The sequence below is a fragment of the Juglans regia genome, chromosome 15 (assembly GCF_001411555.2).
Source record: "Juglans regia cultivar Chandler chromosome 15, Walnut 2.0, whole genome shotgun sequence".
NCBI classification, from domain to species: domain Eukaryota; kingdom Viridiplantae; phylum Streptophyta; class Magnoliopsida; order Fagales; family Juglandaceae; genus Juglans; species Juglans regia.
In genome coordinates this window covers 8,654,812-8,682,107 of record NC_049915.1, presented here as the reverse complement: position 1 = coordinate 8,682,107, position 27,296 = coordinate 8,654,812, and the positions used below count along the sequence as shown (strand labels likewise).

At 37.8% G+C, this 27,296-nt stretch overlaps 1 protein-coding gene across 2 annotated transcripts; it reads left to right on the top strand.

Moving 5' to 3' along the window:
* On the top strand, positions 1 to 25,045 carry LOC108986749 (protein PSK SIMULATOR 1-like). Of its 2 annotated transcripts, XM_018959485.2 has the most exons (14): positions 1 to 461; positions 733 to 1,335; positions 12,310 to 12,635; positions 12,763 to 12,855; positions 12,956 to 13,046; positions 13,500 to 13,593; positions 16,848 to 16,945; positions 17,228 to 17,297; positions 17,903 to 18,006; positions 23,311 to 23,427; positions 23,646 to 23,722; positions 24,084 to 24,128; positions 24,207 to 24,274; positions 24,464 to 25,045. In XM_018959485.2, exons 2-14 carry the CDS (start codon positions 1,012 to 1,014, stop codon positions 24,718 to 24,720), a joined length of 1,764 nt encoding a protein of 587 aa, XP_018815030.1. In that variant the 5' UTR covers positions 1 to 461; positions 733 to 1,011; the 3' UTR covers positions 24,721 to 25,045. The 2 variants fall into 2 exon arrangements, with proteins under 2 accessions (XP_018815030.1, XP_018815028.1); XM_018959483.2 differs by having other exon boundaries at positions 7 to 461; positions 24,207 to 25,045.
* Positions 25,046 to 27,296: the final 2,251 nt, after the last annotated feature.

Genomic DNA, 27,296 nt, shown 5'->3' with positions numbered 1-27,296 from the left:
TTTTTTGAAACAAGATTCGATATGATCAAGTTCTTTCAAAAATACTGATTAATGTTGGAAGTGGGACACACCAAGATATTTGACTCCATTTCAAATTGAAAGACTTTTGGTTAAAGGGTGAATGGGGGTTAAAGCTGGAGGTGGAAATTGAGGCTGGTTGGGGGATTTTGGGGTTTTGACTACAGCAGCAAGCAGTCAGTCCGTTTGAAGGGTTGCGGGTTTGGCAGCTTGTTCACTGCCCATAAGCAAAAGCTCGAGATCATAGAGAGAATAGAAAGAGAGAGGTTTTGTGATTCTGATCGACTCTCTCAGTTGTGCATCCCTTTTCTTTCTTTTGCCTTTTGGGTTTTGTTGAGGGTCATTTTTTGTCTTCTTTCTCTGCTCCTCGTCTTCTTTGCCTATCATCATCATCATCATCATCTCTGTTTTCCAACAGATCCAGCTGCAACTCATCCACTCTGGTGAGTTCTTATCTATTTCTATTTATGTATCTACACGCTGTGTTATTCTGTTTCTTGATAGCTGCGTTTGACTTTTAATTTAATTTTTTTTAATGTAATCGGCGTTTATTGGTTTCTTAATTTGATCGCCTTCTTAATCAAATGCTGTTTCTTTTTTCTCTTCTTTTTCATTAAAAAATCAATTCCAACGATTCTGTTATAATTTTTTTTTTTTCGAAGTATTATGATTCTTACTCTCGGATTAGTGATTGGATATCTTGTTGATTGACAGTTTGGTGATCTGGAGTTAAAAGGCTGGAGTTTCAGTGGTGATCAGTATTTGTACTGTGGATGTATGGGAGGAACTGTAATGTTTCATTCTTAGTTTCAAACTGGTATCATTAAATTCCTAGCTGTGGGAGTCAAAGGAGCTTCTGGTCTGTCTCTGATACTTACAGTTTTGAATTTCTGGACACACGGGCTGCTCTCAATGATTGTAAATAGTTCACTGTTGGTTATTGCATGGAACTTGTGAATAACAAGTGAGTTGTAGTTTGTGGTGGTCAATTCCATGGGTGGGATTTGCTCAAGGTCGAGAAGATCCACTGTTGATGATATAAATGTAGATAATGCTACTGACGTAAACTTTCAACATGCTAATGGTCATTCTAATGATGGGGCTGGGATGGATTTTCCGTCTCGTGCATTGCCAGAAAAAATAAATAGCCATGACCCATCACCAGTTGGTGAAGTTGTGGATAAGCAGTTAAGAGAACCGAGTGTAGTATCATATGGACTGCATCCAGATGATATCAATGACGGGATTCCCCACTTGTCGAGGGTGTTATCAAACAAGTCTAGATCAATCAAATCTAAGCAGGCAGCAGTGGCGAAGGTAATTTTGAACTCAATTTGTTCTTTGCATGTTTTTGCTTTATGGTTTTCTTGGAATTGATAATACATCTTTTAGATTGAACAATGTATGGTATAATAGGTTGCTAGATGCAAGTTTGTTTTATATATGCTTGTCTTCAGTAGCATTTGAAACCAGAGTCCCAGACTCTTCTATTGGAAGGAATCCATTGCTAGAAATCAGACCCATCAGAATGAGGATAGTAACATGTTGCAGTAATTCCAGTTAATGAATTCCTAAGAGTTACCTGTCCATTCTACAGCTCTTTTCAAATCATGGCTTTGTGCTGTGTGGTTTCTTTTTGTCGAACAAAGAATTTGAAATCATGCTATAAGAACACAAAGAGACAATAATCAAGCAAGAATGTACCTTAGATAACAAGTAAAAGTGGCATGAACTTTCAAAGGTTTATATTTTGAAGTATATGTATTAAATTCTATTCTTTTTGTCTTGGCATGGGATAAATTTATAATCACGAAATTTAACCGATCACAACCTTGCTCCATTCCCTTTTTGGGTAGAACAGATGTACTTAATTCTTTAATTTGAGTAAGTTATGGGGGAAGTGGAGCTAAATATACGAAACTAATAGGGTAACCTAAGCAATTTTAGGAACATTGTTCTTTGATATGCTTGGTTTGAGTGAAAGCTTGAGCAGTATTGCACTGAGCATGAGATATATTAGGCGATTTAAGAAAGTGATGAGGGGGAAGAAAAGATTAAATAGTTTTATTTATTTTGTTTTAAAACCTATCTGCATTATGTTATAATAATTAAGTTCCATAAAAGTATACTCAAAAAGAAGACATTATGGTAGTTTTCCAGGAGTTTCACACTCGAAGGAAGTTTGAGCAGAGCTTTAATGAGACATATGTTTTTCTTACCTTAAAAAAGTTGGTGCCTTAAGAATTTCCATCCCATTAGTCTAGTGGGTGGTGTTAATCAAATAATTTCTAAGGTACTAGTGAACAGATTGAAAAAGGCGCTGAAGAGGAATATGATGCATGACAAGCATGATCAAGAAGAAAGTTTAAGGAGAGGGAAGAAGAAGCAATAAATAGAAGAAGAGAAGAAGCTTAGAAGAGACTAGAGAAAGAAGAAGAGAGGGTAGAGGGTAAGCTTGGGAAATAGAGAAGAGAAGAGAGGAGGGATAGAAAAGTCACTTTCTCAAAAATTTAATTCTATTTGAAATCTGACTTCATTGGAATACATTGATTCTTAATGAGCTTATTTTTTGATAGGTAAACAAAATTTTATTGATAATGATATAGGAGTAGCTCCAAGTACATGGGATGTACACAAGAGAAAACATCTAGTTAAGAACTAGAAATAGATACAAGAAAACATTAGTTAGCATGGACCCCTTGCCTTAGTCTTTGGCTTTTAGATGATGCAGTTCTTTGAAAAATTAAGAGCTCATCTGCAACTTGTGTCAGTTGAACATTGAGGAAATTCAAAACCAGTCAAAACAAAACTAAGCGAAATGCAAAAGAATCATTTCCTTTATTGGTAAGTAATGCGCGACTTGTGTATCTTGAATCTACAACCTCGGCCTTTACCTTTTTCTATTTGCATCAGGGTTCATTGGCATGAAATCCCAATTTTACCACAATCTAACATAATTTCAACAGTTGGTCATGTTATCAGTGATGTCAATTAAAGAAGTAAAACCTTTTTTTTTTTTCTGTCTTTTTTTTTTTTAGTTATTATTATTATTATTTTTTTATTGTCGGTTGCTATATTCACCATGTCCATTCCAATTGAACTATAATTAATTCATATTCCATATACTTTAAATGTTATGATTATTGGAATACACAGCATTTGGTGTTCTCTAGTACTATGACTATTAAACTTTAGTTTCTCCAGTCCACATGTTCATTAGAGTGTGTTATGTTCATTGAAATACGGAAGTAAATGGGAAGCCTGCCCTTGCGTTCTGCATCATCACACAAATACTGAGCCATTATTGGCTTGGTGTGGGACATAACTTGAACATTAGCCAAATTGATTAATAATAATTTTTTTTTTTTATAAGTAAGAAGTAATTGTATTGATAAAGATAGGCATAGCCCAAGTTCACCGGAGGTATACGTAAGAATACACCAAGTTAAGAACTAGAAACTGTTACAAGAAAATCTTGGAAGATGAGACCATTCAACTCTAAAGCAATGGCCCACATAAATTAAGTCTTCCAAAAATAACTCCTAAACTCCTCGGAGGATCTTTCATGATCCTCAAAAAGCCTATCATTTCTTTTTCTCCAAATACACTAGAAAATACAAATAGGAGCCATCTTCGACACCGCTGCAATCTGTGGTGTCCCTGTGAGCCCTCTCCAGCTAGCTAGTAATTCCACCACCTTTCCCGGCATTACCAATGCTAATCTCATTCTACTGAAAAAGTAATTCCAAATGTCCCTTGCAAAATCACAATGTAAGAGTATGTGATCTACCGTTTCCCCACTATTTCTGCACATACAACAGCAGTCTATAATTATGAGTCCACGCCTTTTTAGATTATCCATGGTTAGTATCTTTCCTAAAGCTGCTGTCCAAACAAAGAAAGATCCTTGGGAGGTGCTTTACTCCTCCATATGTTCTTCCACGGTAAATTGGCCTAGCTTGAGCTGTAAGTACATCATAGAAAGAGCCTACCGAAAATTTCCTTCTCTTAGAAGGTTGCCATTCCATCATATCTTCAGCTAGAACCTCAATAGAGATGTTATACAACATGCTGAAAAAGTCCACCAACTCATTCACTTCCCAATCTTCTACCTCTCTATTAAGATTGATGTTCCACTCCTGTGAGCCGTGTCTAACTGCCCTCACATCAGCCACCATAGTTTCCTTTTCTCTTGCAATTCTGAAAATAGTAGGAAAAGCATCCTTGAGCGCTATCTCAGCCACCCACACATCAAATTCTGTTGCCCATCCCCAAACTCAGCCTAGTATTACTCGAGAAAACCCCCCACCCTTGTCTAATATACTTCCACAACCCAACACCATTAACCCCCCTCTCCTCATTAGAACACCAGCCCCCCCTTGCTTACCCATACTTTGCATCAATTACCCCTTTCCATAAAGCTTCTCTCTCATGATTATACGCCACAACCATTTCAAAGACCCTAACATTACGTACCCCCAACCCACCAGCTCTCAATGAAGTACATACTTTATCCCATCCAACTAAATGAAATTTAAACTCATCACCTAGTCCGCTCCACAAAAAATCACGTTGTATTTTTTCAATTCTTAATGCAATGCTTGCCGGAAGGGGGAATAGAGACAAGAAATATGTAGGAAGATTAGAAAGAGTGCTCTTGATAAGTGCGATCCTCTCCCCCTTTGATAAGTATAGCCTTTTCCACCCGGCCAGTCTACGCTCTATTTTCTCCAACACCTCTTCCCAAATTGTCTTAGTTTTGAAAGTTGCACCCAACGGGAGACCAAGATACTTCAACGGCAGCGAGGAAACCACACACCCCAAAATACTGGCCAACCCTCTAATATTTCGCACCTCACCCACCGCAACCATCTCTGTTTTAGCAAGGTTTATCTTTAGCCCGGATACCGCTTCAAAACTCAAAACAAAGTAAGATAGCCTTCAAAGCTTGAATATGTCCTGCATTAGCCCTCACAAAACAACAACGTATGATCTGCAAACAAGAGATGAGAAATAGTGATAGAGAACCGTGGTTAGAAGCCCCCACTGAAAATCCTGAACCCCCCGACGACACCATTCTACTAAGAGCCTCCATCACAAGGAAAAATAAGAGTGGGGGGATAGTGGATCGCCTTGTCGTAGCCCCTGCGAACTATTAAAGAAACCTACTGGATCACCATTTATCAAAACCGAGAAACGAACCATTGACACACAATGCTTCATCCACCCCCTCCATCTTTCCCCGAAACCACATCTAGTTAACAAATAAAACAGAAAATTCCAATTGACGTAGTTATAGGCCTTCTCCATGTCCAGTTTACACAAAACACCCGGTATTCCTTACTTAATCCTGTTGTCCAAATATTCATTGGCTATAAGAACCGAGTCCAATATTTGTCTACCTTTCACAAACACATTTTGAGACTTAGAAATGATCTTGTCCATCACTGTGCTCATCCTATTGGCAAGTATGTAACGCCCCAATTGAAGGCCTAAACAACATAGCCTATACTCCAAAAGGACTAGTCAATGATACAATTGGAGTCTCATTAGAACCTTATAAAGAGCAAGAACTTCTCTTTCCCAAGCAATGTGGGATCCCATATACCATCTACCCTTATCCATATCACATGAGGTATTACAATCTACCCCCCTTAAATTACCGACATCCTCGTCGGGCTTGTCCATTGTAGGTGACATGGCTCAAGTCCCACATTTCTGGTTGGGATAGACTCTGATATTATTTGTAACTCCCCAATGGAAGGCCCAAACAACATGGCCTATACTCCAAAAGGACTAGTCAATGATACAAGTGGAGCCCCATTGAAACCTTATAAAGAGCAAGAACTTCTCTTTCCCAAGCAATGTGGGATCCCATGTACCACCTACCCTTATTCATATCATATGGGGTATTACAAAGTACCTTGGAAAGTATGTACACACTGCCCACAAGACTAATAGGCCTGAAATCTTGCACCTCTATTGCACCAACCATTTCAGAGACAAGTGCAATAAAAGTAGCATTTAAACTTTTCTCAAATTTTCCAAACGAGAAAAATTCCTGAAAAACCTGCATTACATCCCCTCCCACCACCTCCCAACAATTCTGAAAAAATGCCATGGTAAAGCCATCTGGACCCAGTGCTTTGTCCTTATTCATTTTGCCAATCACTAGTCTTACCTCTTCTTCTTCGAATGGTCTCTCTAGCCAAGCCATATTGTTTTGATCAATGACCTCAAAGGCTAAACCATCAACTTTTGGCCTCCATGCAAAGGGTTTTGTCAACAATTGTTCGAAGTGTCCAACTACATGATCTTTAATTACTGTTTGATCTGAGGATACACCTCCATCTATAGTCATGGACTCTATGGCATTGAACCTTCTATGTGAGTTTGTGACTCAATGAAATAATTTTGTACATTTATCCCCCTCCCTAAGCCACAATGCTCTTGACTTTTGCCTCCACGAGATCTCTTCCATTAAAATCAACCTTTCTAATTCTGAGACAACTTGTCCTTTTCGTTCATTCTCCTCTTCAACACCCTCCAAACTTTGTAGTTCCTGTAGTAGATTCTCTTTTTGTAAGGTTACATTACCAAGTACCTGTTCATTCCATTTCTTTAAATCACTGTCAAAGCCTTCGATTTTCCAGCCAATACTTTGCTCGGAGTGCCCTCTAGTTGATATGAATTCCACCATTGTCTCACCAACTCCACAAACCCCTCCGTTTTTAGCCACATGTTCTCAAATTTGAATGGTCTTCTATCCCTTGGAATTCCTCCACAGTTTAGCATTATGGGAAAGTGATCAGAGCATACCCGAGGAAGTTTTTTCTGACTTGAATCTGGGAATTGCATTTCCCATGAAGGAAATATGAGAAATCTGTCCAGCTTTGACCAAACTTGATTATTAGACCAAGTGTAGTCTCCACCCATGAGAGGTAAGTCCATAAGGTCCAACTCAAATATTAGATCCAAGAATTCCACCATTGCGCGGTTTTGTTTCCCCTCTCCTGATCTTTCACTAGGAAATCTTGTCACATTAAAATCTCCACCAATACACCAAGGGACCTCCCACCAAGAACATAAGCCTGCCACCTCATCCCAAAGCAACCGTCGCTCACAAGCTATAGTAGGGCCATAAACCCCTGCGAAAGCCCATACAAAACCATCTATGGAATTTTTAAAAGAACACCCCACCGAGTATTCTCCCACAAATTTATCAATGTTCTCCACTACTTTCGTGTCCCACATCACCAAAATACCCCCCGAAGCCCCCTTCGAAGGTAAGTATGACCATCCTACATACTGACAACTCCAAATACTCCTTATAGTTTTTCTTGTAATAAGCTTAAACTTCGTCTCCTACAAACAGATAATGTCTAATTTCCATTGTCTTAATAAAGATCTTATCCGAAGGCATTTGTTGATTTCATTCAACCCCCTTACGTTCCATATCAAAATTTTGGGCTTCATTTATCAACAATTCCAGCCCTCCCTTTGTTCCTCTTACAACTTGCACTCCCTTCCTTACCATCATAATTAATAAACCAGTCTAGCCTCCTCAGCTCCCTACTTCTTTTTGGTCCTGCTCCTTGTTGGTAATGGCCTACCTCAATGGCTATTAACAATGCCCTAAACTGATCTGCATATCCTTCACTCAAAATCCCCACACAACACTGCAGTTCCTCCACCTTTTTCATTACCTAGTTAGTAGGTAAAGGGGGTATTATACTTATCGGAGAGGGATCCTCCCCAACATTGTCCTCACCCACTGAGTCAAAAGCCTTAAACAGGATCAACGATCCTTCCCCTTCCCTCACCCCTTTCTCCATCTCAGTCCCACCCTCCTCAACTGCAATATCCTCAACTACTAACCTCTCCTCTCCCTCCATTGGCTTATTCTGTGACAGCCCAGGGCTACAGGAGTCTAGAACTGAGTCTCTCCACCAATTTCATCTTCACCGTCATCACCTATTATCTTTTCCTCCTCATTTTCATTTCCCCCTCAGCTTCTACCTGCTTCTGCGATACTTCCCCCTCTTGTGAAGAACAAATTTCTCCTTCTTCCATCTCCGGTGACATCGTCGGATCCGACGTACCACCAGGAGGCTCGCCCAAGGTCGGCGACTCTTTCTATGCCAGGAATATTGCCGTCGAGTCACGGGGTGGCGCCGAAGTGCTAGCCTCCCCCTACACTCCCGATACGCCGATATGGCCTTTTCCGGCCTTTTCCTTCCAGACCAGGCCTTGCTTCAACACGAGCCTTCTAGCCAGCCCAACCCCTTGCTCCAGCCCAATTTCCACTCCTGCTTCATCCACAACGCCACGTTTTATCTCCTTCTCCAAAACACCCTCAACGCACCGTTTAGGCTCCCCCTCATAATCCTCCTCTATGCACCGTTTCAGCCCTTTGATTTCTTCTTGTAAAAGCCTCTACCTGTGAGAACACTTCTGCCAACTCCCTCAGAAGTCTTTCCTTATTAAGGCCAGCAGCCCTTTTATCACCCTCCCCACTGCTTTGCGTCCCTACAGAAATGGAAGCACTACCTCGTAGGCCAGAGGTAGCTACAGCAGAGGCTTTTTGCCACCCCGCATGCCAGTCTTTCCTCGGTTTCTTCAACGCCTCTATATACGACCAAGGAGGGGGTTGCACATCCTTCAACGCTGCCGACGACCCTGCTAAAACACCATTGGAGCCTCCCTGAACTTTCTTCGTCACTGTTGTCGTTGCTGGTAAAACTCCATTGGAATATCCTTCTCTGCCAGCCACCCTCAATACTCCCCACCAGGTTTCTCCACACCCTCCCTTCTCTGTCTTTAGGAATGAAAATATACTCCCATCATCCCCCCTTATTGTACTCCATAAGCGCCGTGAACACCCCTTGGGTGTTGAAACATCTTTGGGCTGTGTAGAACTCCTTTCTCCCCAACTTCATGCAATTCTCCAGTGCTTTTATGAACCACCATGCCGTGGTTATATCCATGCACATATGTTTCACTATCTTCCTACCCCTTTCTGTGATGTGCACCCATCGACCCTCTCTTACAACCTCAAAAGACTTCAATTCAATATACACTGTATTCCACCGCACCATCTCCCTTCCCATACGCAATCAAAGATCAAAGATCCATAGATACTTGCAAGGAACACTCAATCAAAGCTAAAATGCAAAAAGGATAGCAGTGTACGGAGAGAAAATCCGAGACCTCTATTGAAAATAGAGACAAGTTTAATTTATAATAAATTTTATTACTTATAAAAAAAAATCATGGTGCTTTCATTTTATTACAAAATAATATGGAATACAAGAAGGTAGACACATTGAAATTTTCTCCAAACCTTTTACGAACAGGTTCCCTTGACAGTTCCTCATATGCTGTCAAGTAATAGTGTGTTTTTACCTCTATTTGTTGTTCATTACATGGACAGTACCATAATAACTTCAGCCAAGAACTCTAAAAGGACATCTCGTCTTGTTATGGCCAGTGGGAGGGTGAGACCATCAGTTCACGAACTATTACCTTTTTGACTTATCAATAAGAACTTGATCATACTCCTTGCTTCCTCAGCCCACCTTTCTTTGGATGTATCCCCTTTTTATGCAATTTAATACTTTTGTAAATGATTTAGTTTGTGACATGTCTAGAGATTTTCTGTGTTGGCATGAAATTAGGTGACTTGCTGGAGAAATTTTCAGAATTTGAGGACGGCAATTAGAACATTTTCTGTTTGTGGCTAGTATTGGCTGTATACGTATACCGTTAGCCCTAGTAGCAAAACGGTGCCTATCATCCTTTTGTGAGGAAGAGGTGTTGGAGTTGACCCTTGGACAAAGGGATTTGGTTGAAGCTAGGTACCCACCATTGAATATACCCTTGCTCATTGAAAAAAGATTGGAGGCAGGGGGCTAGAAAGCTAAAGGTAGGATAGAGTTGATTTAGGAAACCTTCTAGGGGCGACGTTGCCTTGTCAATGAATCTTAAAGTTCACCTGCCACAATGTGAAGGAGACCTGTAGGATATTTCCGTTGATAGGGGTAGGCAATGGTAACTATACATTAAATATTTTAAGTTGACAGTACAGCCCAATTAAAGTTGTTTTATAATGAAACTTAAGAATAGACTGATACTATGATCTATCTGTTTGACGGATTATTATGTTTTTGATAAGTAATAGGAGATTTCTACTTATAAAAAAAATAAATAAATAATCGGATATTTTATTAAAGCAAGTAAATAGGCATAGTCCAAGTACACAGGGAGAATACAAGTGGAAACACCTAGATACAAGCTAGAGACTAGGAGCTAGAAAATGCTAAAAGAAAATCATTAAGATTATCCCCATTAAATACAAGAACTTTTGCCCAAAGACACAGTTCGAAAGAAAAACTCTCTAAATTCCCCCAACAAATGTTCTTGGGCATCACCCAAATATCAGCAATGCAATGACTACCCATAAATCCTTTCCAACAAGCCAAGAGATCCACCACCTTCTTGGGCATCACCCAAGCAATACCCAACCTGTTGAAAATCTCGTCCCAAAAAGTCTTTGCAACCTCACAATGCAGAAACAAGTGGTCAACCAATTTACCATCTTTCTTGCACAAATAACACCAGTCTAAGCAGATTATACTGCGCTTTCTCAAATTATCCGTTGTCAATATCTTCCCTAGAGATACCAACCAGCAGAAAAAAGCAACTTTACTAGGCACCTTTGCTTTCCAAATACACTTCCAAGGGAATTGATTGTCACATTGGAAAGTCAGCATTTTATAATAAGAGCTGAATGTAAAAATGTAATTTCCAGCATGTTGCCACAACAATCTGTCCTCCCTTCCCTGCACAATTTTCATATCATACAGCATACTGAAAAAAAGGGAAACAACCGGCATTTCCCAATCATGAAGGTCTTTAATGAATCTCACATTCCATTGAGGGATATTATTAGAAAAAACAACAGAATCACCCCAGTAACTTCTTGTCCCTAAGGGAAAGCATTCTTGAGAGCCAAGTCCAAGATCATGCCAAAAACGGATCCTATCTCCTCCACCGGCCTTAAATGAGACATGGTTAAGAAATTCCCCCCAGCCATTCCGAATATATTTCCTCAAACCGACACCATACACACTTCTAACTTCATTAGAACACCAACTCCCCCAGGTTCTCCCGTATTTAGCATCGATGACATTTCTCCATAGTGCATCCCTCTCTAATTGATATCTCCAAAGCCTGTTGCAGTTAACTGTAGGTGAGTATTCTTTGGCCATGAAAAGAGCTACATCACATTGACACATTCTACCTTCAAACAAAAATTATGAAGTATCTAATACCTAATTATTTAAAAGGGATGGTCTCTTGAACAACTATTGTCTATATTACCTTGCTAAACTGGGACTTATGTTAATTTCAAACTTCTGATGGCTGAGAATTGATCATTCCTTCAGAAATGAATTTTAAGATATAACATCTAGCATGTAATCTCAATTTGATCTCAATTTGAGCTTCTGTTGCTTCTTCTTATTGCTGTTAACTTCTAGTTTAGCTATTTTACTGGACTGTATATTTCTAGATGTTTGAAGTTCTTCACAATTGATCACAAATAAAGGGAAGCAAATATGCTTCATAGTTATGAAGATTCTGCTTTCAGGGATATGGTGCTTTCTTGCTTCTCTACTGGCTTTTTTGCAGAAACTGCCATTTCTTTTATGTGAGCTAAACAATTAGGGGATGTTTGGAAATAATTTCCATCTCATCGCATCGCATCCCATCTCATTCCATCTCAATCCCTTCCCAAACATCAATGAAACACACTAATCATTACAACTTTTTCAAACAAAAAACAAAAAACAATTCAACTTTTTCAAATCCCAAAACAAAAATTATATTAACAAATTATATTCTAACAATATTTTAACTTTATAATATTTTTTATTCAACTTTTTCTCCCTTCTTTCCCAAAACTCAATAAATACTTAACTCAAACTATTTCACTACTATTCACAAACCATCTTACTACTATTCATAAAATTCTCATCTCATCTTATTCCCCAAGCATCCCCTGATTGTTAGTCTGTACTCACTAACCTAGATGCTTGTTGACATCATGTTAGTCGCCAGTATTTGCCATGGTTTCAGACATGTCCAATGGTGGTCTCCACACTTTAATTTGTTGTTTGGCTTTTAACTGAGTAAGAAATACAATAGTCAGTAATTAAATAATATTGTAATAATGGAGTAAGTAGTATGGCAATGGTGTCGAATTGGCATAAGTTTTCTTTTGTTTTATAGGTTTCGGAGGTGAGCTCGCTTCTGGGCAGAGCTGGTACTGCTGGGCTTGGGAAGGCAGTAGAAGTTTTGGACACGCTTGGTAGTAGTATGACAAATTTGAACCTCAGTAGTGGTTTTACCTCGGGGATGGCAACAAAAGGGAATAAAATATCAATTCTGGCTTTTGAAGTTGCAAATACAATTGTTAAGGGCTCCAATCTAATGCAATCCCTTTCAAAGGAGAACATCAAGCATTTGAAAGACGTGGTACTTCCATCAGAAGGGGTGCAAAATTTAATTTCGAGAGATATGGATGAACTCCTGAGAATTGCTGCATTTGACAAGAGGTTTATAGGCATAGAGAGTTATATTGCTTTTATTACATTTTGCTATTGCCTTTATTTTGCTGGTTGATTCTCTTATAATTGTTACATGAATAAGAAACTTAATCATTTAATATTGCAATTCTGGCAGAGAAGAATTGAAAGTTTTCTCTGGTGAAGTGGTACGTTTTGGAAATCGTTGCAAAGATCCACAATGGCACCACTTGGATCGCTATTTTGAAAAGTAAATGATATGGATCTTGTGTATTACACGTTTGATGTGTTCTTTAAACCTCTCAACTGAGGTTTTCATGTTCTGCCTTTTTATCTTTATGATATTTTAGGTTGGGTTCCGAAGTTACCCCCCAGAAGCAATTGAAGCGTGAAGTAGAGGCTGAGATGGAGCAATTGATGACATTGGTTCAGTATACAGCTGTGAGTATTTCCACATTACTGTTGAAAAGAGACCACTACACTTTTTAAGTTGCAGTAATGTTGATTAATAATATAGTCATAATGGACCTTTGTCTCACAGTTCGAATTAAAAAGGAAAGAGTAGGACTATTGTTTCCCTCTTTCATTTTCTTTCGGTTGGAAATATTTATATATTTATTGATAGGTAAATGATAATTTATTGACAATAAACATAGGCGTAGCCCACGTACATAGGTCGTATACAAGAGAATCACTAGTTGGAACTAGAAATCGATTTAAGGAAATCATGTAACTTTGTGATCTTCTATGCATTTTTTCCCATATTTTCACATTTCAGATGGACATAATTAAGAAATTACACATTGACTATTTGAGTTGAAAGGTCCGTCTGTATTGATGTTATACCTTGGAATTTGACTGAATGGAAGACAAACCCCTCTCTATTGGTTTCAGGAATTATATCACGAGTTGCATGCCTTGGACAGATTTGAGCTGGATTATCAGCGGAAGCTTCAAGAAGAGGATAACTCCAATGCTGCCCAAAAAGGTAACACGACTTGGATTTCTAGTTTTGCTAATTGTTCGTACATGATGGATATGCTTATTACAACATAGACAGTTGTACATAAGACCAGGATGTTTAAATGTCAAGTACTGTTGATTCCCCAACTCTGGAATGGGTCATGGACATTCCCAATGCTTGGCTATATCTAGCCTAGTAATCTTTCATTGCCGAGTTTTATAATAATTTTCCATCTAAAAATTAGGTGCATGTGTAACTTATGAACCAAAAAATAAAGACTGGCATCTTATTTTGATTTATTGATATTTGAAACATGTCAGTAGTGAGTAATTTACATTATATTTTTATAGGTAATCAAGAATTTTTATTCATAAGAAAATGAGGCATAGCCCAAGTACACATGATGTATACATAAGAAGTATCCAACTAGGGTTTACAACCGAAAGTAGAAAATCATGGACATTTAGTCCGTTAAAATCAATGACCCCTGCTCATAAGAACAAGGTTTTAAAGAAGAGAAGTTTAAGCTTATCCATTTGTCCTCTCGTTATCATTGAAACTTCTATCATTTCTCTCCCACAAAATGCACTAACACATACATTATAGGGGCAATCTTCCATATTGCTACCATTTGTGAATTGCCTTGGAGTCCTCTCTAGCTTGCTAGAAAATCTACCAGCCTATGAAGCATGGCCCATGATAATTCTATTCCAGCAAAAAAATCATCCCACATGGTCCTGGCCACTTCACATTGTAAAAGCAGGTGATCTACTGATTCCTCATTCTTTTTACACATGCAACAACAGTCCAACAACATTACACGATGTTTGCCTCAAATTGTTTGAAGTAACAATCTTGTCTAGGGAGGCTGTCCAAACAAAAAAAACTACTTTCGGAGGAGCTTTCGTCTTCCATATATTCCTCCATGGCAAAGTGGTCATGCCCTGACCAGTTAGAATTTGGTAGAATGATCTAATTGTGAATCTACCTTTCTTGGAGGGGCTTCAACTGATTTTATTTATGGTGCCCTCAGTCACCCTGGCGGAATATGCCAAGGCAAAGAGTTCAGTGATAACCTCCAACTCCCAATCTTGTGCTACCCTAATGAGATCTACATTCCATTGAGGGGAACCACGAGAGAAGACCAAGAGGTCAGCTATTGAAGCATCCTTCACCTATAAAAGCTAAAATATGTCAGGGAATGTTTCTTTGAAACTTTGTTCACCGCACCATTTGTCGTGCCAAAATTTGACTCGAGAACCATCACCTACCTCAATACATGCATGGCTTAGGAAAGTCTCACATCCTTTTCTTATGTGTTTCCACAAACCCACCCCATATGATCCACATACCTCATTCAAGCACTATCCTCCCCAAGACTTCCCAAACTTTGAATCTATAGTTGACTTCCATAGGTCCCCCCTTTATTGTTGGTGCCGCCACAACCATTTACCCAAAAGAGTTTGATTGAATTTCATCAAATTACGGATCCTCAATCCCCCTAGACATTGGTGTGCAAACAATGGACCAGTTCACCAGATGGAATTTGAACTCATCCCCCATCCCACTCCACAAGAAATTCCATTATAACTTCTCAATATGATTGGCTACCTTTATTTGAAGCGGGAAACAAGGACAAAAAATAGGTTGGTAGGTTAGAATGGTACTTTTGATTACAGTAAGCCTACCTCCTCTAGACAAGTATAACATCTTCCAAGAAGCCAATCTACATTCCACATTTTCAATCACAGCGTTCCAGATCACCTCTGATGTGAAGGAAGCACCCAATGGTGGGCCAATATACTTCATAGGTAGAGAAGATACCGTACATCCTAGGAGAGGAGGCAAGCTGAGCTAGATTCACCGCATTGGGGACAACCCCCATTGGCACCAATTTAGACTTTGAAGGATTCACTTTCAAACCGGAGACAGCTTCAAACCAAAGGAGGAGAGCCCTCAAAGATTGAATGTGCCCATGATTTGCTCCGTAAAAGATGAGAGTATCATTGGCGAAAAGCAAATGAGAAATATCAATAGAGCCATAATCACCATTCCCCATCGAGAAGCCATATAGAACGCCACCTTCCACAAGGTCCGAAATCATCTTACCAAGAGCTTCCATGACGATAATGAAAAGTAATGGAGCAGGCGGATCCCCCTATCTCAAACCATTGGAGTTGGCAAAAAAATCCACCGACAAACAATTCACCAAGATAGAAAAGCGGATGGTAAAAATGCGATATGCTACCCAAATACACATTTTCACCCCAAAACCACTTTTTACAAGTAGATAAAGCAAGAAGTTCTAGTTGACATGATTGTAAGCTTTCTCCATGTCTACTTTGCAAAGTAATCCAGGTTCTTTAGATTTGAGTTGTCCGTCCAAGATTTCATTTGTAATTAATGCTGAGTCAAGAATTTGCCTACCTTTGATGAATTCATTTTGAGGCTTTGAAATTAACTTCTCCATCATCATATTCAATCTATTTGCCAAAACTTTAGAAATGATCTTGTACACCCTATTCACAAGGCTGATAGGTGGTAATATCTAACGTCCAAAGACCCTCTCTTTTTAGGAATGAGAGCTAAAAATGTATGATTGAGACTTTTTTCCAACCTTTCATTAGCATGAAACTCTTGAAACACCCTCATGAAATCATCCTTGATCACTTCCCAACAAACTTAGAAGAAACCAATGGTAAAACTGTTAGGGCCTGGAGCCTTGTCACTAGCCATGCTATGGATCACTTTGGAATATGGTCCCTATCTGTCTAGTGTGGTGTATTTAGAGGGAAATGAATGATAGGAATTTTGAGGACCACAAGCAGACATTGGGGAAGCTTAAATTATTTTTATCACTCTGTTTCTACGGGCAGCTTCTATAGATTTTAATGGGGGCTGAGTTTTCTTTATTTTTAATGGGCGGGTTGTTCTTGTGTCTAATTCTTGTGCCCTTGGGCAGAGCTGTTTGCGTATATTATTTAAATATTCAATTACGCATAAAAGACACATTTTAATTTTTCATCTTCAAAGCTTTCTCTCGCCTGGGTTAGCCTATGGGCTCTTTTTTATTGAAATATTCAGCCCTAGTTTCAAAGTTGTGGTGTTCTGTATTAAATCCTGATAGATTATGGGGGATTACTTTTATAAAAGTAAAAAAATGAAGAAACAAATGGAAAGTCTTTTTTTCGCCGTTGTTACAATTATGGTTATTTATTAGTAACCTTGTTTCCTAGTGTTGACTTATATTGGCTTATTTCTGTATTTTTGAAAAGTAGGGGACAGCCTTGCAATTTTAAGGGGAGAGTTAAAGAGTCAAAAGAAGCATGTAAAAAGTTTGAAGAAAAAATCACTCTGGTCGAAGATCTTGGAAGAGGTAACGTTAGTGCTGCTTTATGTAACTCTTTCTAGGTGCATAAGGAGATAATGTGCGACATGAGAATTTTGGGTTCCTGGATATTATTAATAAGAAAAATTCTTCTCATCAGCCACTATCACCATTGTGCATTTGGTGGCCATATGCACAGTGTGCAGTATTATAATTCCATGGTTCTTAATAGATACTTGCACAATGAACCTCTTTGCATCTTATCCTCGAATTGTTTCTCATTGTTGTTATTCCTTTACAAAAAGACCATTCTTCTCTCTTCTTTTGCAGGTGATGGAGAAGCTTGTAGACATTGTCCATTCCCTGCATTTGGAGATTCATGATGCCTTTGGTAGTGCTGGTATGCATTGAGAAAACATTAATGATATTATGTCCATATCAGGGCTTGTCTTGCTCATCCTTGTATTTTCTCTTTACAAATGGGAATGCTAGACCCTGGGCATTTCTAGTTCCTGCTTTTTACTTGCAAACTTCCAAGGTGTATTTGTATTCAACCGAGATTATTAAAGACAACATCCAAGTCTACCTTAAAGAATTGGAAAGATGCATCATATTGATTGGGGAACAGATTAGTTGCTAGAGTAATGGAGTTTTTGCTTCATAGAAAGCAAGCAAACTAAGTCACTGGAAATATTGAAGCTTCCCTGAAAATATAGAACATCTGTTCATTTATGAACCTTGTGGGAAAGCCCCAATTTCTTCTGCATTGGATTGCAAATCTATCTGAGAGGATAAAACTCTCAATTTTTTTTTTAAGCTTATTAAAAAGTTATTGAGTAACATCGTTCGCTTATTTTCTTCTATAAGGATGCTTTCATTCATGTCATTTATTTCTTGAAATGGCCTCTTTAAACAACACTAGATGTAGAAGTTTATGGACAGGCTATTCTTAGGCTTATGTTAATTTAGTGAAATTCTCATGCTTTGACCTCTTCAACCTTGCAGATGATGACAAGCCAATTAAAGGTTCTCATAGCAATCATAAAAAACTGGGGTCTGCTGGTCTAGCATTGCATTATGCAAGTATTATTGCTCACATTGATACCATTGTAAGTTTATGATTAATCCAGTCTTGACACGTCTTCATCTTTCCCATTGTTTGTTCTGTTTACATGATAACTGTAAGAGTAGAGGTGTTCAAATACCCAATGAATCTATGAAACATATCCCAAGTGTAATAATAGCAAAGAAACTTCTTCTATGTACTCCAGTATTATCCAATATGTTTGAAGTACCTTTTTGCTTTTTTGAGTTATTTTGAAGCCCATATACTTGGGCTCTTGCCTATTCTTATGATCAATAAAGTTTCTTTTAACGATAAAAAGAAAAAAGAAAGTTATTTTGAAGCATGATTTTGTGGAAGAATAGATAGAAAGTAGGACATTTTCTCTAGATGACTTTCTATGTGTTAGAGAAAAAGGGTCCCTAGATGCCTATTCCCTATTCTAGAAGGTATTAGTTAATTGTGAGGTGTCTATTGTAGTTTGTCCTTTTATGTCCCTTGCTATATGGAAGAATGAAATGAAGGCACTAAAGAAATTCACCCCCATTTCTCTTACATTTTCATATTCTTTTTTTTTTTTTTTATGAGTAAGAAAATTTTTATTGAGACATGTAAATAGGCATAGCCCAAGTACACAGGAAGTATACAAAGGTGCAAGCCTAGTTACAAGTCAGGAACTAGAAAAAGAAAGAAAAAAATAATAATGCCTAGAGTAGAAGGACTAATCAGTTATTTCTTTCAGCGTGCCAAACATCTCAATATTAGCATTGATGGTACGTAAATGTAACTCATTGTTCAAAGAACTATTCAGAGTTCCTAGAGCTCCTTGTAAGGCTTGTAGGAAAACCCGTTGTCGGACTTGATTACTCGCTCTTTGTTGTTCAAAATGAATGGTTTCATTTTTGTGGAAATGGAAGCAGATCATTTTCGAGTGAATGGATACTTTGATATAGAATGAGAAAAATTGAATTTGATTAATTCAACTTATAAAACTTTGGATTTAGAATAATTAAGAATAAAAAATATTTATTTTAGTTTTACATATCTTATCTTAGTTTTTTTATTAATTGACTCCTTTAAAAAAAAAAAGAGCTGATGAATTAGAAACAGTTAACTAAGAATAAAAGATTTTATTTATTTTTATGGAATATACAACCAATATTCATGGATCATACCTTTCATTCCAATTATAATTCCTATGTTAATAGGGGTGGGACTTCTCCTTTTTCCGAAGGCAGCAAAAAATCTTTGCCTCATGTGGGCTTTTCCTAGTGTTTTATTGTTAAGTATAGTTATGAGCCTCTTGTTCATATCTCTCATCAAAAGGTGCTATTCGATAATGTCTACCTAGCAGATCCCCCGCTAACCCAAGCGAACATTCAAATATCTGTCCTACATTCATTCGTGAAGGTACTCCTAATGGGTTGAAAACCATATCAACAGGTCTTTCGTCTTGCAAATAAGGCATATCTTGTCTAGGCAAAATTTTGGAAATGATACCCTTATTTCCATGCCTTCCAGCTACTTTATCACCTACTTTGATTTCATGTTTGTGTGAAATATATACACGAATAATTTCTGGATTATAACTAGAAGCCCCTTTTTTCTGGATCCACCTCATGAACACTAGTTTCATTGAAAACATTGGCCGAAGCCCAAAGAAATAAGGTGTTAAAAGAGAAACATCTAAGTTCGTCCACTGAGTATCCCTTATCTCCAAAACACCAGTCATTCCTCTCAAACCAAATACACCATGTAAGACATAAAGGGATCATGTTCCGAATAGCAGCAATTTGAGATTTACCCCTAAGAACTCTCCAATAGGTGAAAAGATCTACCACCCTCCTAGGCAATCACCCATGCCACTCCAATCCTATTGAAGATCTCATACCATAATACTCTTGCCATCTCACAATGAAGTAACAAAAGATTCACCGATTCACCACAACAATTAATCCACACTTTCTAAGATTGTCCTAGGTCACAATTTTCCCAAGGGAAGCAGTCCAACCAAAGAAAGCAGCCTTTGAAGGCACCTTACTACTCCATATACACTTCCAAGAAAAAGAATGTACCACATTCTGACCAGACAATGCCTTGTAGAGCAATCTGTGAACTTCTTATTTCCGATATGAATCCAAACCATTCTGTCTGTCTCAGCCCTGCCAATACTTGTATCATACAACAAACTAAACAGATCAGAAATTGCATCCATTTCCCAATCATTTGCTGTGCAAGTAAAATGTACATTCCATTGAGGGCAACCACTTGAGTAGTCCAAAACACCTGCCACTGAAGCATCCAAATTATGAGCGATCTGGAGGCTGGGAAAAACAGCCTTATAGCAGGATTGTAGGGTTTGAAATTGTGGTTCCTGTTAGAGTATTTGGTGTAAGAGGAAAAAAAAAAACAAATGTTTTTCATTTGGTGGTTTTGTGTTGGTTAGATTTCTGTTGGTTGAGTTTGATGCTCTGATAGGTATAACCCCAAAAAGACTAGTCAATTTGAAACTTTCTAGAATTACTTATAAAACCTAGTTTCACCTAGTAAGTAGCTAATGTGGGCTAAGCTGCCATTGCTACCTTTATAACCTACCCACTCCAATATCACATAGGTTACAACCTTGCTCTGATTCCGTGTGTAACGGTCTAAGGAAGGCTCTAGCCACATTTGCTATAACCACAAAAAGGTTAGTCAATATAAAGCTTCCCTAGAATCACTTATACGCCCAATTCACCTAATAAATAGTTAGGGCATGTTTGGGTAATAAGATGAGAATTCTGTGAATGAAATTGTTTGTGAATAGTAATGAAATGGTTTGAGTTAAGATGCTTTATTGGCTTTAAAGTTAAAAAATTGTTTGAATATAATTTTTTAATATTATTTTTGTTTTGAAATTTGTAAAAGTTGTATTGATTTTTTGTATTTTGTTTGGAAGTTTGGGAAAGTTGTAATGATTAAGTAATGATTAGATGAAAAAGTTGAAGATTTGAAATTGAAAAATGTTTTGTATTTTAGTGATGTTTGGGAAAGAAATTATGAGAACTATCTCATGTCAACTCATCTCACTTCCCAAACATGGCCTTAATGTGGGATTTAGCACCCATGACTACCTTTATAACTTACTAGCTGTCTGCTACGTATCCGAGAAGCCTGGAATTCACTCTGTAGATTATTCATATTCTATATGGGGAATAGGGTGTTACATAGAGTCATCATGGCAGTCCTTGGCGTTGTTTTTTAAGGTTCCATGGTGGTTAGCTGTGGTCTCCAGTGGGTTTTAATGTCTTAGTGCTTTGAAATAGAATACGTGTGTTATTGACCACCTCTTGGTCATCTGAGGTATTTGTTTTCATCAGCATGGTGGTTGCCAATGTTTATGAGCATTGACAGGCATGTCTGTGGTGGTGGTTGGCTGTGAGGTTCTTTTCAGCATGCACAGCTGTGTTGTAAGATCTCTTGATGTTGATTTGAGGCCATTGCTCATGTTGATGCCAAGAAAGTGTGGTCTCGCTGGGTTTGCTGGTATCATCTGTGGTGGTTGATAAGTTCTCCATTGGCAGAAATTGTCGGCAGATCTGCTGTTGATTGAATGATGACCTATGGTTGGTTTCGGGTGCTCTCTATTCTTTATCATGATTGTCTACAGTCAGGTTTTTTATTTCATCAGTCTTGGGCTTGACTTAGGTTATTTAGGCATCAGTCACGGTTTATATGCTGATATTATGTTGGTATTTTTGGTTGCCGGTCTTTCTTACATTTCATGATTCTTGGGCCATTTCTCTCCTGCCTATAACTATTGGGTCAATCCCAGCCTACCTCCATGGTTCAACATGGACCTAAAAATAATGGCTCAACCGGGGTCAAAATTTCAGCATTTTCACATTTTCCATCTGGTTTAGTTGGTTTTGGCACATTTTGAATGACTATGAGTCAGTTTAGTAGAATATTTGGCCGGATGTAGAGCTCAGCTGGTTCAGTCAGTTTTTCGGCTGAACTGTACTTTTTTGGCCAGTTTCGATTACTTTTTGGCTGATTTTCCTTAGTTTGGCCAGTTCTAGTGGCTTTTTGGGTGATTTTGTTGAGTTTCAGCTGGTTCATACAGTTTCTTGGTTGTTTCAAGTGGTTTCTCATTCAATTCTGGTTGAGTTGTTTGTTGATTGCATATTGATGACCAGAATTGTGATCGCCATTGGTGTTTGTTGTCTTTACTGCCCTTGTTGTTTTGCGGCGAGGTCTGACCGGAATTGATCTTTTTTTTTTTGGGGGGGGGCTAGATTATGTTTTCCGTCAAAATCTAACCTGCTCAATTTTGTATCCCAAATCTGGCCTTGATGTTTTGTGGTGGAATTAAAGCACTTCCCTGGGCTTTTTGGACAAGATCCGACTAGCGATGACGTTTTTAGGCAAGATTGACTGTAGTCAGCATATGTCGGCAAGTCTATAATGGTGTTGGAGTTTTGGAGGAATTTCAGCTTGTTTATATCCTAAACACAGGTTGTTCAATATCTACGACTTAATTATTGTATGTCCATATGCATCCGGATCGGTAATGCAACTCAACTAGTTTATAAAAAAAACTTAAAAAGTATTTTCAAACCAATTGCTTGTCTTTTAGACTTTTTATTCCATAAGGTATCATGTAATATCAAAATGTGATATCGTAATTAATTGATAAAAAATTTTCAATTTGGATTTGTCTTGTTAAATCACTCCCTTAACCTGACATTTTCTGGCTGTGGTTCTAAAATTTTTGGAACCAAAATTGAACTGTTATAGTTAAGAATCTAACTGAAGCAACCCAAATCGGTGGTTTGGGTCTTTGGTACCTGAAAAGCATGTTGCACCCACTTTTGAGCAGTTTTGGGCTTGCCGAAACCTGCCTGGACATCGATGGCCTGCTTGAGTTTACCTCATGAGATTTCTTTTTTATGAATTTGTTGGACTTGCAATAAGTCTGAGGTACTCGAGTATTATAGAATGTATCAAATTTTTGGGTACTCTTAGGTAGTTGTAGGACACATTTGTCATGAGAAGCGCATATGGAAAACTAGTTTTATGTTTGAAGGAAAATTATGTACTGTACATACCGGAAAAACACATGTCACAGCTGTGATAAACAAATGAGATATGGGCATCCTATTTTATTATTTTACCAACCTTTTGTTATTTTGATGATTCTAACAGTCAGTGTAAAGTTTGCTCTTAAGGAAATTATCCAGATTATAAGCAGAAAAGTTGTATCAATAGCACAATAATCTCTCACAATCTGGAGGTTATGTTTAGACTAAACAAATGGGAAATGATGCTTTAAGTTAAGTTATCTTTTTTAACATCATGTTATAATCAGGTGTCTCGGTCAAGTTCTGTACCTCCAAATACGAGGGATGCTTTATATCAGGGTCTGCCGCCTAGTATAAAGGCATCTTTGCGTTCAAAATTACTGTCATTTCAGGTTAAGGAAGAGGTATGTATTTTATACACTTAATACAAAGGAGAATAATCTGAGTCATTGCAGTTTTTTGTGTTCTTTGCGTATATATGCCTCGTGTATATCTCTGTATGTGCACATGCGGCTGTAGACACTATCGATTTGTCTGAGGGAAAAATTTACTTCAGACAAAACTCCCGACTTTTAATTTATATCTTCTTATCCCTAACGTTCTTGAAATGGTGTTCTTGCAGCTAACCATCCCACAAATTAAAGCTGAGATGGAGAAAACTCTACAGTGGCTTGTTCCTATTGCTACCAACACAACAAAGTAATTCTGCTTGCCCTTGCAGTAAATGCTTTGGTCTATGAGTGCATCTGATACCCCCATTCTATCATTTGTGCAATTCCCTTTCTTGCAGTGGGAAATATGTGTCACACATGAGCATTGGGGGTACTATAGCAGTTGTTTTATTTCTTAATTATATGTAAAAAAAGAAAAAGAAAAAAGGAGATCTCTTCCACACTGTAATGTGGCTGGTTTGAGTTGCATGAGTTTAAATGGCCGAGAAGATGCTATTTTTGCTAATTTTTAAATATTTCACCATGTTGTCTTTCTAATTGTTTTCTTTTAACTCTTTTTCCAAATAATTAACAGTATGGTTTTCTTTTTGGCATTTTGGTCCACTTAGAGCTCATCATGGCTTTGGGTGGGTTGGAGAATGGGCAAATACAGGGTGAGTTCTTAATGCACTTACTTTCCCTTCACTTATCTTTTGTGTCATATTTCACTAAGCCTTCCCTTTTACTTTTAGGTCTGAGGTGAACAGAAAACCTGCTGGCCAGACTGACTTGCTTAAGATCGAAACGTTACATCATGCAGGTAAGGAGAAAACCGAAACTTATATTCTCGAACTAGTAATGTGGCTTCACCATTTGGTCTGCCAAGTTAGGGCTGGCAATGGTGGATTCAGGTCTCCTGGCAAATCCCCAATTCGCTCGCCCAGCGAGAAAACCACACAGTTATCAACTTACACACCCTATTCTCAATCCCCCATGTTGACTGTTGAAGACCAAGAAATGCTTCGGGATGTGAGTCAGCGGAAATTGACTCCTGGAATAAGCAAGAGTCAGGAATTTGATACTGCAAAGACCAGGTTAAGCAAGCACCATAGGCTGAGTAAGAGTATCAGCCACTCCCCAAGTGGAAATAAGAAGGACCTATTTCCCATTAGGAGGCCATTTTCTCTTCCTGTCATTGACTTCAATATTGACCGGGTCAAAGCCTTGGATGTCATTGACCGAGTTGATACAATGCGAAGTCTATAATTATATATGGCGTTTCAACATGCTTCTCAAAGGAGACATTGTGTTTGAACTTGGTACATCTGCTACATTTTCCATGTAGGGTGCTCTAGTAGTTTGTGGCAAGGGAAATCTCATGTGAGTTGCTAATTAGATCATGAGTGATACAAGTCATCACTTTTTTTGAATGTGAAAATTTAGGGTGATAATGAGTTGGCAATTTGATTGTTGTAGAGATCGGAAGGTATTAGTTCTATATTTAGTTTTTTTTTATAAGTAAACAGACAAGTTCTATATTTAGTTATGTACAGACAGGCATTTTAATAATTGAAATTTCATGGTTCTGTTTCTTTTCTTTTTCCTTTTGTTTTATACTTGAATGTTTCTTTATTCTTTCAGCAGCCACGACTTTCAATGGACTGCAGATGCAAACTAAACTGTTGTCTTGAACTTTTTTTTTAGAGTAATACTATGTACAGTCGTGGAGTGTGCAAGCATCGTGCAGTTATTTTGAAAAAGAGTGAGGTCTACTATTAAAAAATTATTATTTTTTTATGTGGGTTTCATATTTATTCACTTTTTTCAAAGCGACTGCACGGCATTTGCATATTCACGATTGCAAGTATTATTTTATTTTATTTTTTATAACTGTGTAATGAATTACATGGTAAGTGATGTGTTTACATATTGACTTCTCAAGGCACTGATTTTTCCAAGTTCCTCATAGCTCCACATATTTTATGTGGAGAAAATATATTTACAATCGTGAATTGTGCAACTGTCGCGTAATTGTTTTGAAAAAAGTGAATAAAACATAGGACTCACATGAAAAAAAATTATATGTAATAGTGGATCTCATTTTTTTTCAAAACAATTACGCGACGTTTATACACTTCAGAGTTGTATGTAGAATTATTCTTTTTATGTAAGGTTTGAAGCTCGATTAATGCTCCTATATTGACCTATTAAGACTGGAATCTCAACGTTTGGCAGCTTGCCAACTTAATGTAAATTCCAAAGCAAACAGCAAAAGAGGCCGAAAGAGAGTTCAAAAGAAATTAGTACCTTTGAAATATTGTCCTCATTCAATAGACTTTTGTCTCTATGTTAAAAAACTCAACAATACCCTTTGAAAACATACAAGGTTGAGAAGAAAAGAGAAGTGAAAACAAGTATTTTTTGTGGCATCTAAAGGAGAGAATGAGGCCAATTCTTCTAAGGAGGGTAGGTTGACTCAGCCCTTTTCTTGCTATATCTTGTGGAATGTGGATGGCATCTTATAAGCCTTAAGAACTCTACCAAATTAAGGAACCTCATGACAAACCCTTTCATAGATCATCTCAAAAGCAGCTAGGTGTGATAATGAAGAAATCACTTAGGTTCTTGACCTAAGAAATGATTTTGAAGTATCAAATCATCCATCTTACAATTGAATAGTTTGACTGAATCGAATGGTCTAATGTAGAAAAAGAGAGAGACAGAATATTAAATGCTTATGTGGGCTTACAATGTCCAAAAACTGATTCTATCTGCTTGCGTGACTGAATTAAACAGTTCAATACAAAGATCTAGATATAGACACAACATTAAATTCTAATTTAGAGTCCACATTACACGAAAATTTTATAAATGTGACATTAAATATTGTAGAACCCACAAGATGTATCTATGTCTTTTCAGAATCGGACCATCCAATTTGGAAAGACAATTGGAGGATTATCTTTATTCTCCATCTTATTGAAGGAACCATTACATAAACAACAAGATCCAACCTTGCTCTTGTCTTTATTTTGTGGTTAAATTATGGAATATCTTTCAAATATTCCCATCTCAGTTCCTCCAATAAATAGTCAAACATGACCAACTTGTCGCCTATCTCCCAAATCTAGAAAATCACAAGTTCTCTCTCTCTCTCTCTCTCTCTCTCTCTCTCTCTCTCTCATGCATGCATGCATGGAAATAATGGAATATATTGATCGAGGAGGAGCTTTTGAATCTTAGCCTTGCGATTGCTACAAAGACAAGGAAGAGGAAGAGAAATGATGATTTATTCCCAACGGATCCATATAGAGGATGTGAAGAAGGGAAGATATTCAGGCTTCCCCAAATGAGGGAACAAATGCTAAGACTAGATAACCGCAAGATAAGAACCCTAGTTGAAGATTGGAAATGACCTCCATCTGATCTATTTGTTGCTCATAATATCCACAACAATCAATCAAAATGAGGGTGAGCTTGATCAGCATTGGAGAATCAAGTGAATTGTACCAAAACATGTCCTTAATCGGCAATTCATTGCAACGAGTCTTGACTAACCTTGCAAATGGTTTGGCAGCAAGGCTTCTTACTTGAAATTCTTCTTTCTATGACATGATCATGAAGGAACCAACTGATGAAGAAGAATTTTTTGCATTTACAGAGGCCTTTGAGATCGAGGAAGAAAACAACAATAGAGTATTATATGCTATTGCAAGAAACATATACATATTGGTAAGCTTCTCGAAGGGATTTTGTATTAATCTAATCTTCGAGTTCCAAAGATTGTTGAAAGAATCTGAACCCATTAATTGAAAGAGGAAGAAGAACGAAACACTGCCCAT

Bases quoted from the DNA above. Each gene is read 5' to 3' on its own strand.
- LOC108986749 (XM_018959483.2), top strand. From the start codon at position 1,012: ATGGGTGGGATTTGCTCAAGGTCGAGAAGATCCACTGTTGATGATATA. The intron at 12,636-12,762 runs GTTTATAGGCAT...CAATTCTGGCAG, and splicing joins ATTGCTGCATTTGACAAGAG to AGAAGAATTGAAAGTTTTCT. The intron at 23,428-23,645 runs GTATGTATTTTA...GTGTTCTTGCAG, and splicing joins CATTTCAGGTTAAGGAAGAG to CTAACCATCCCACAAATTAA.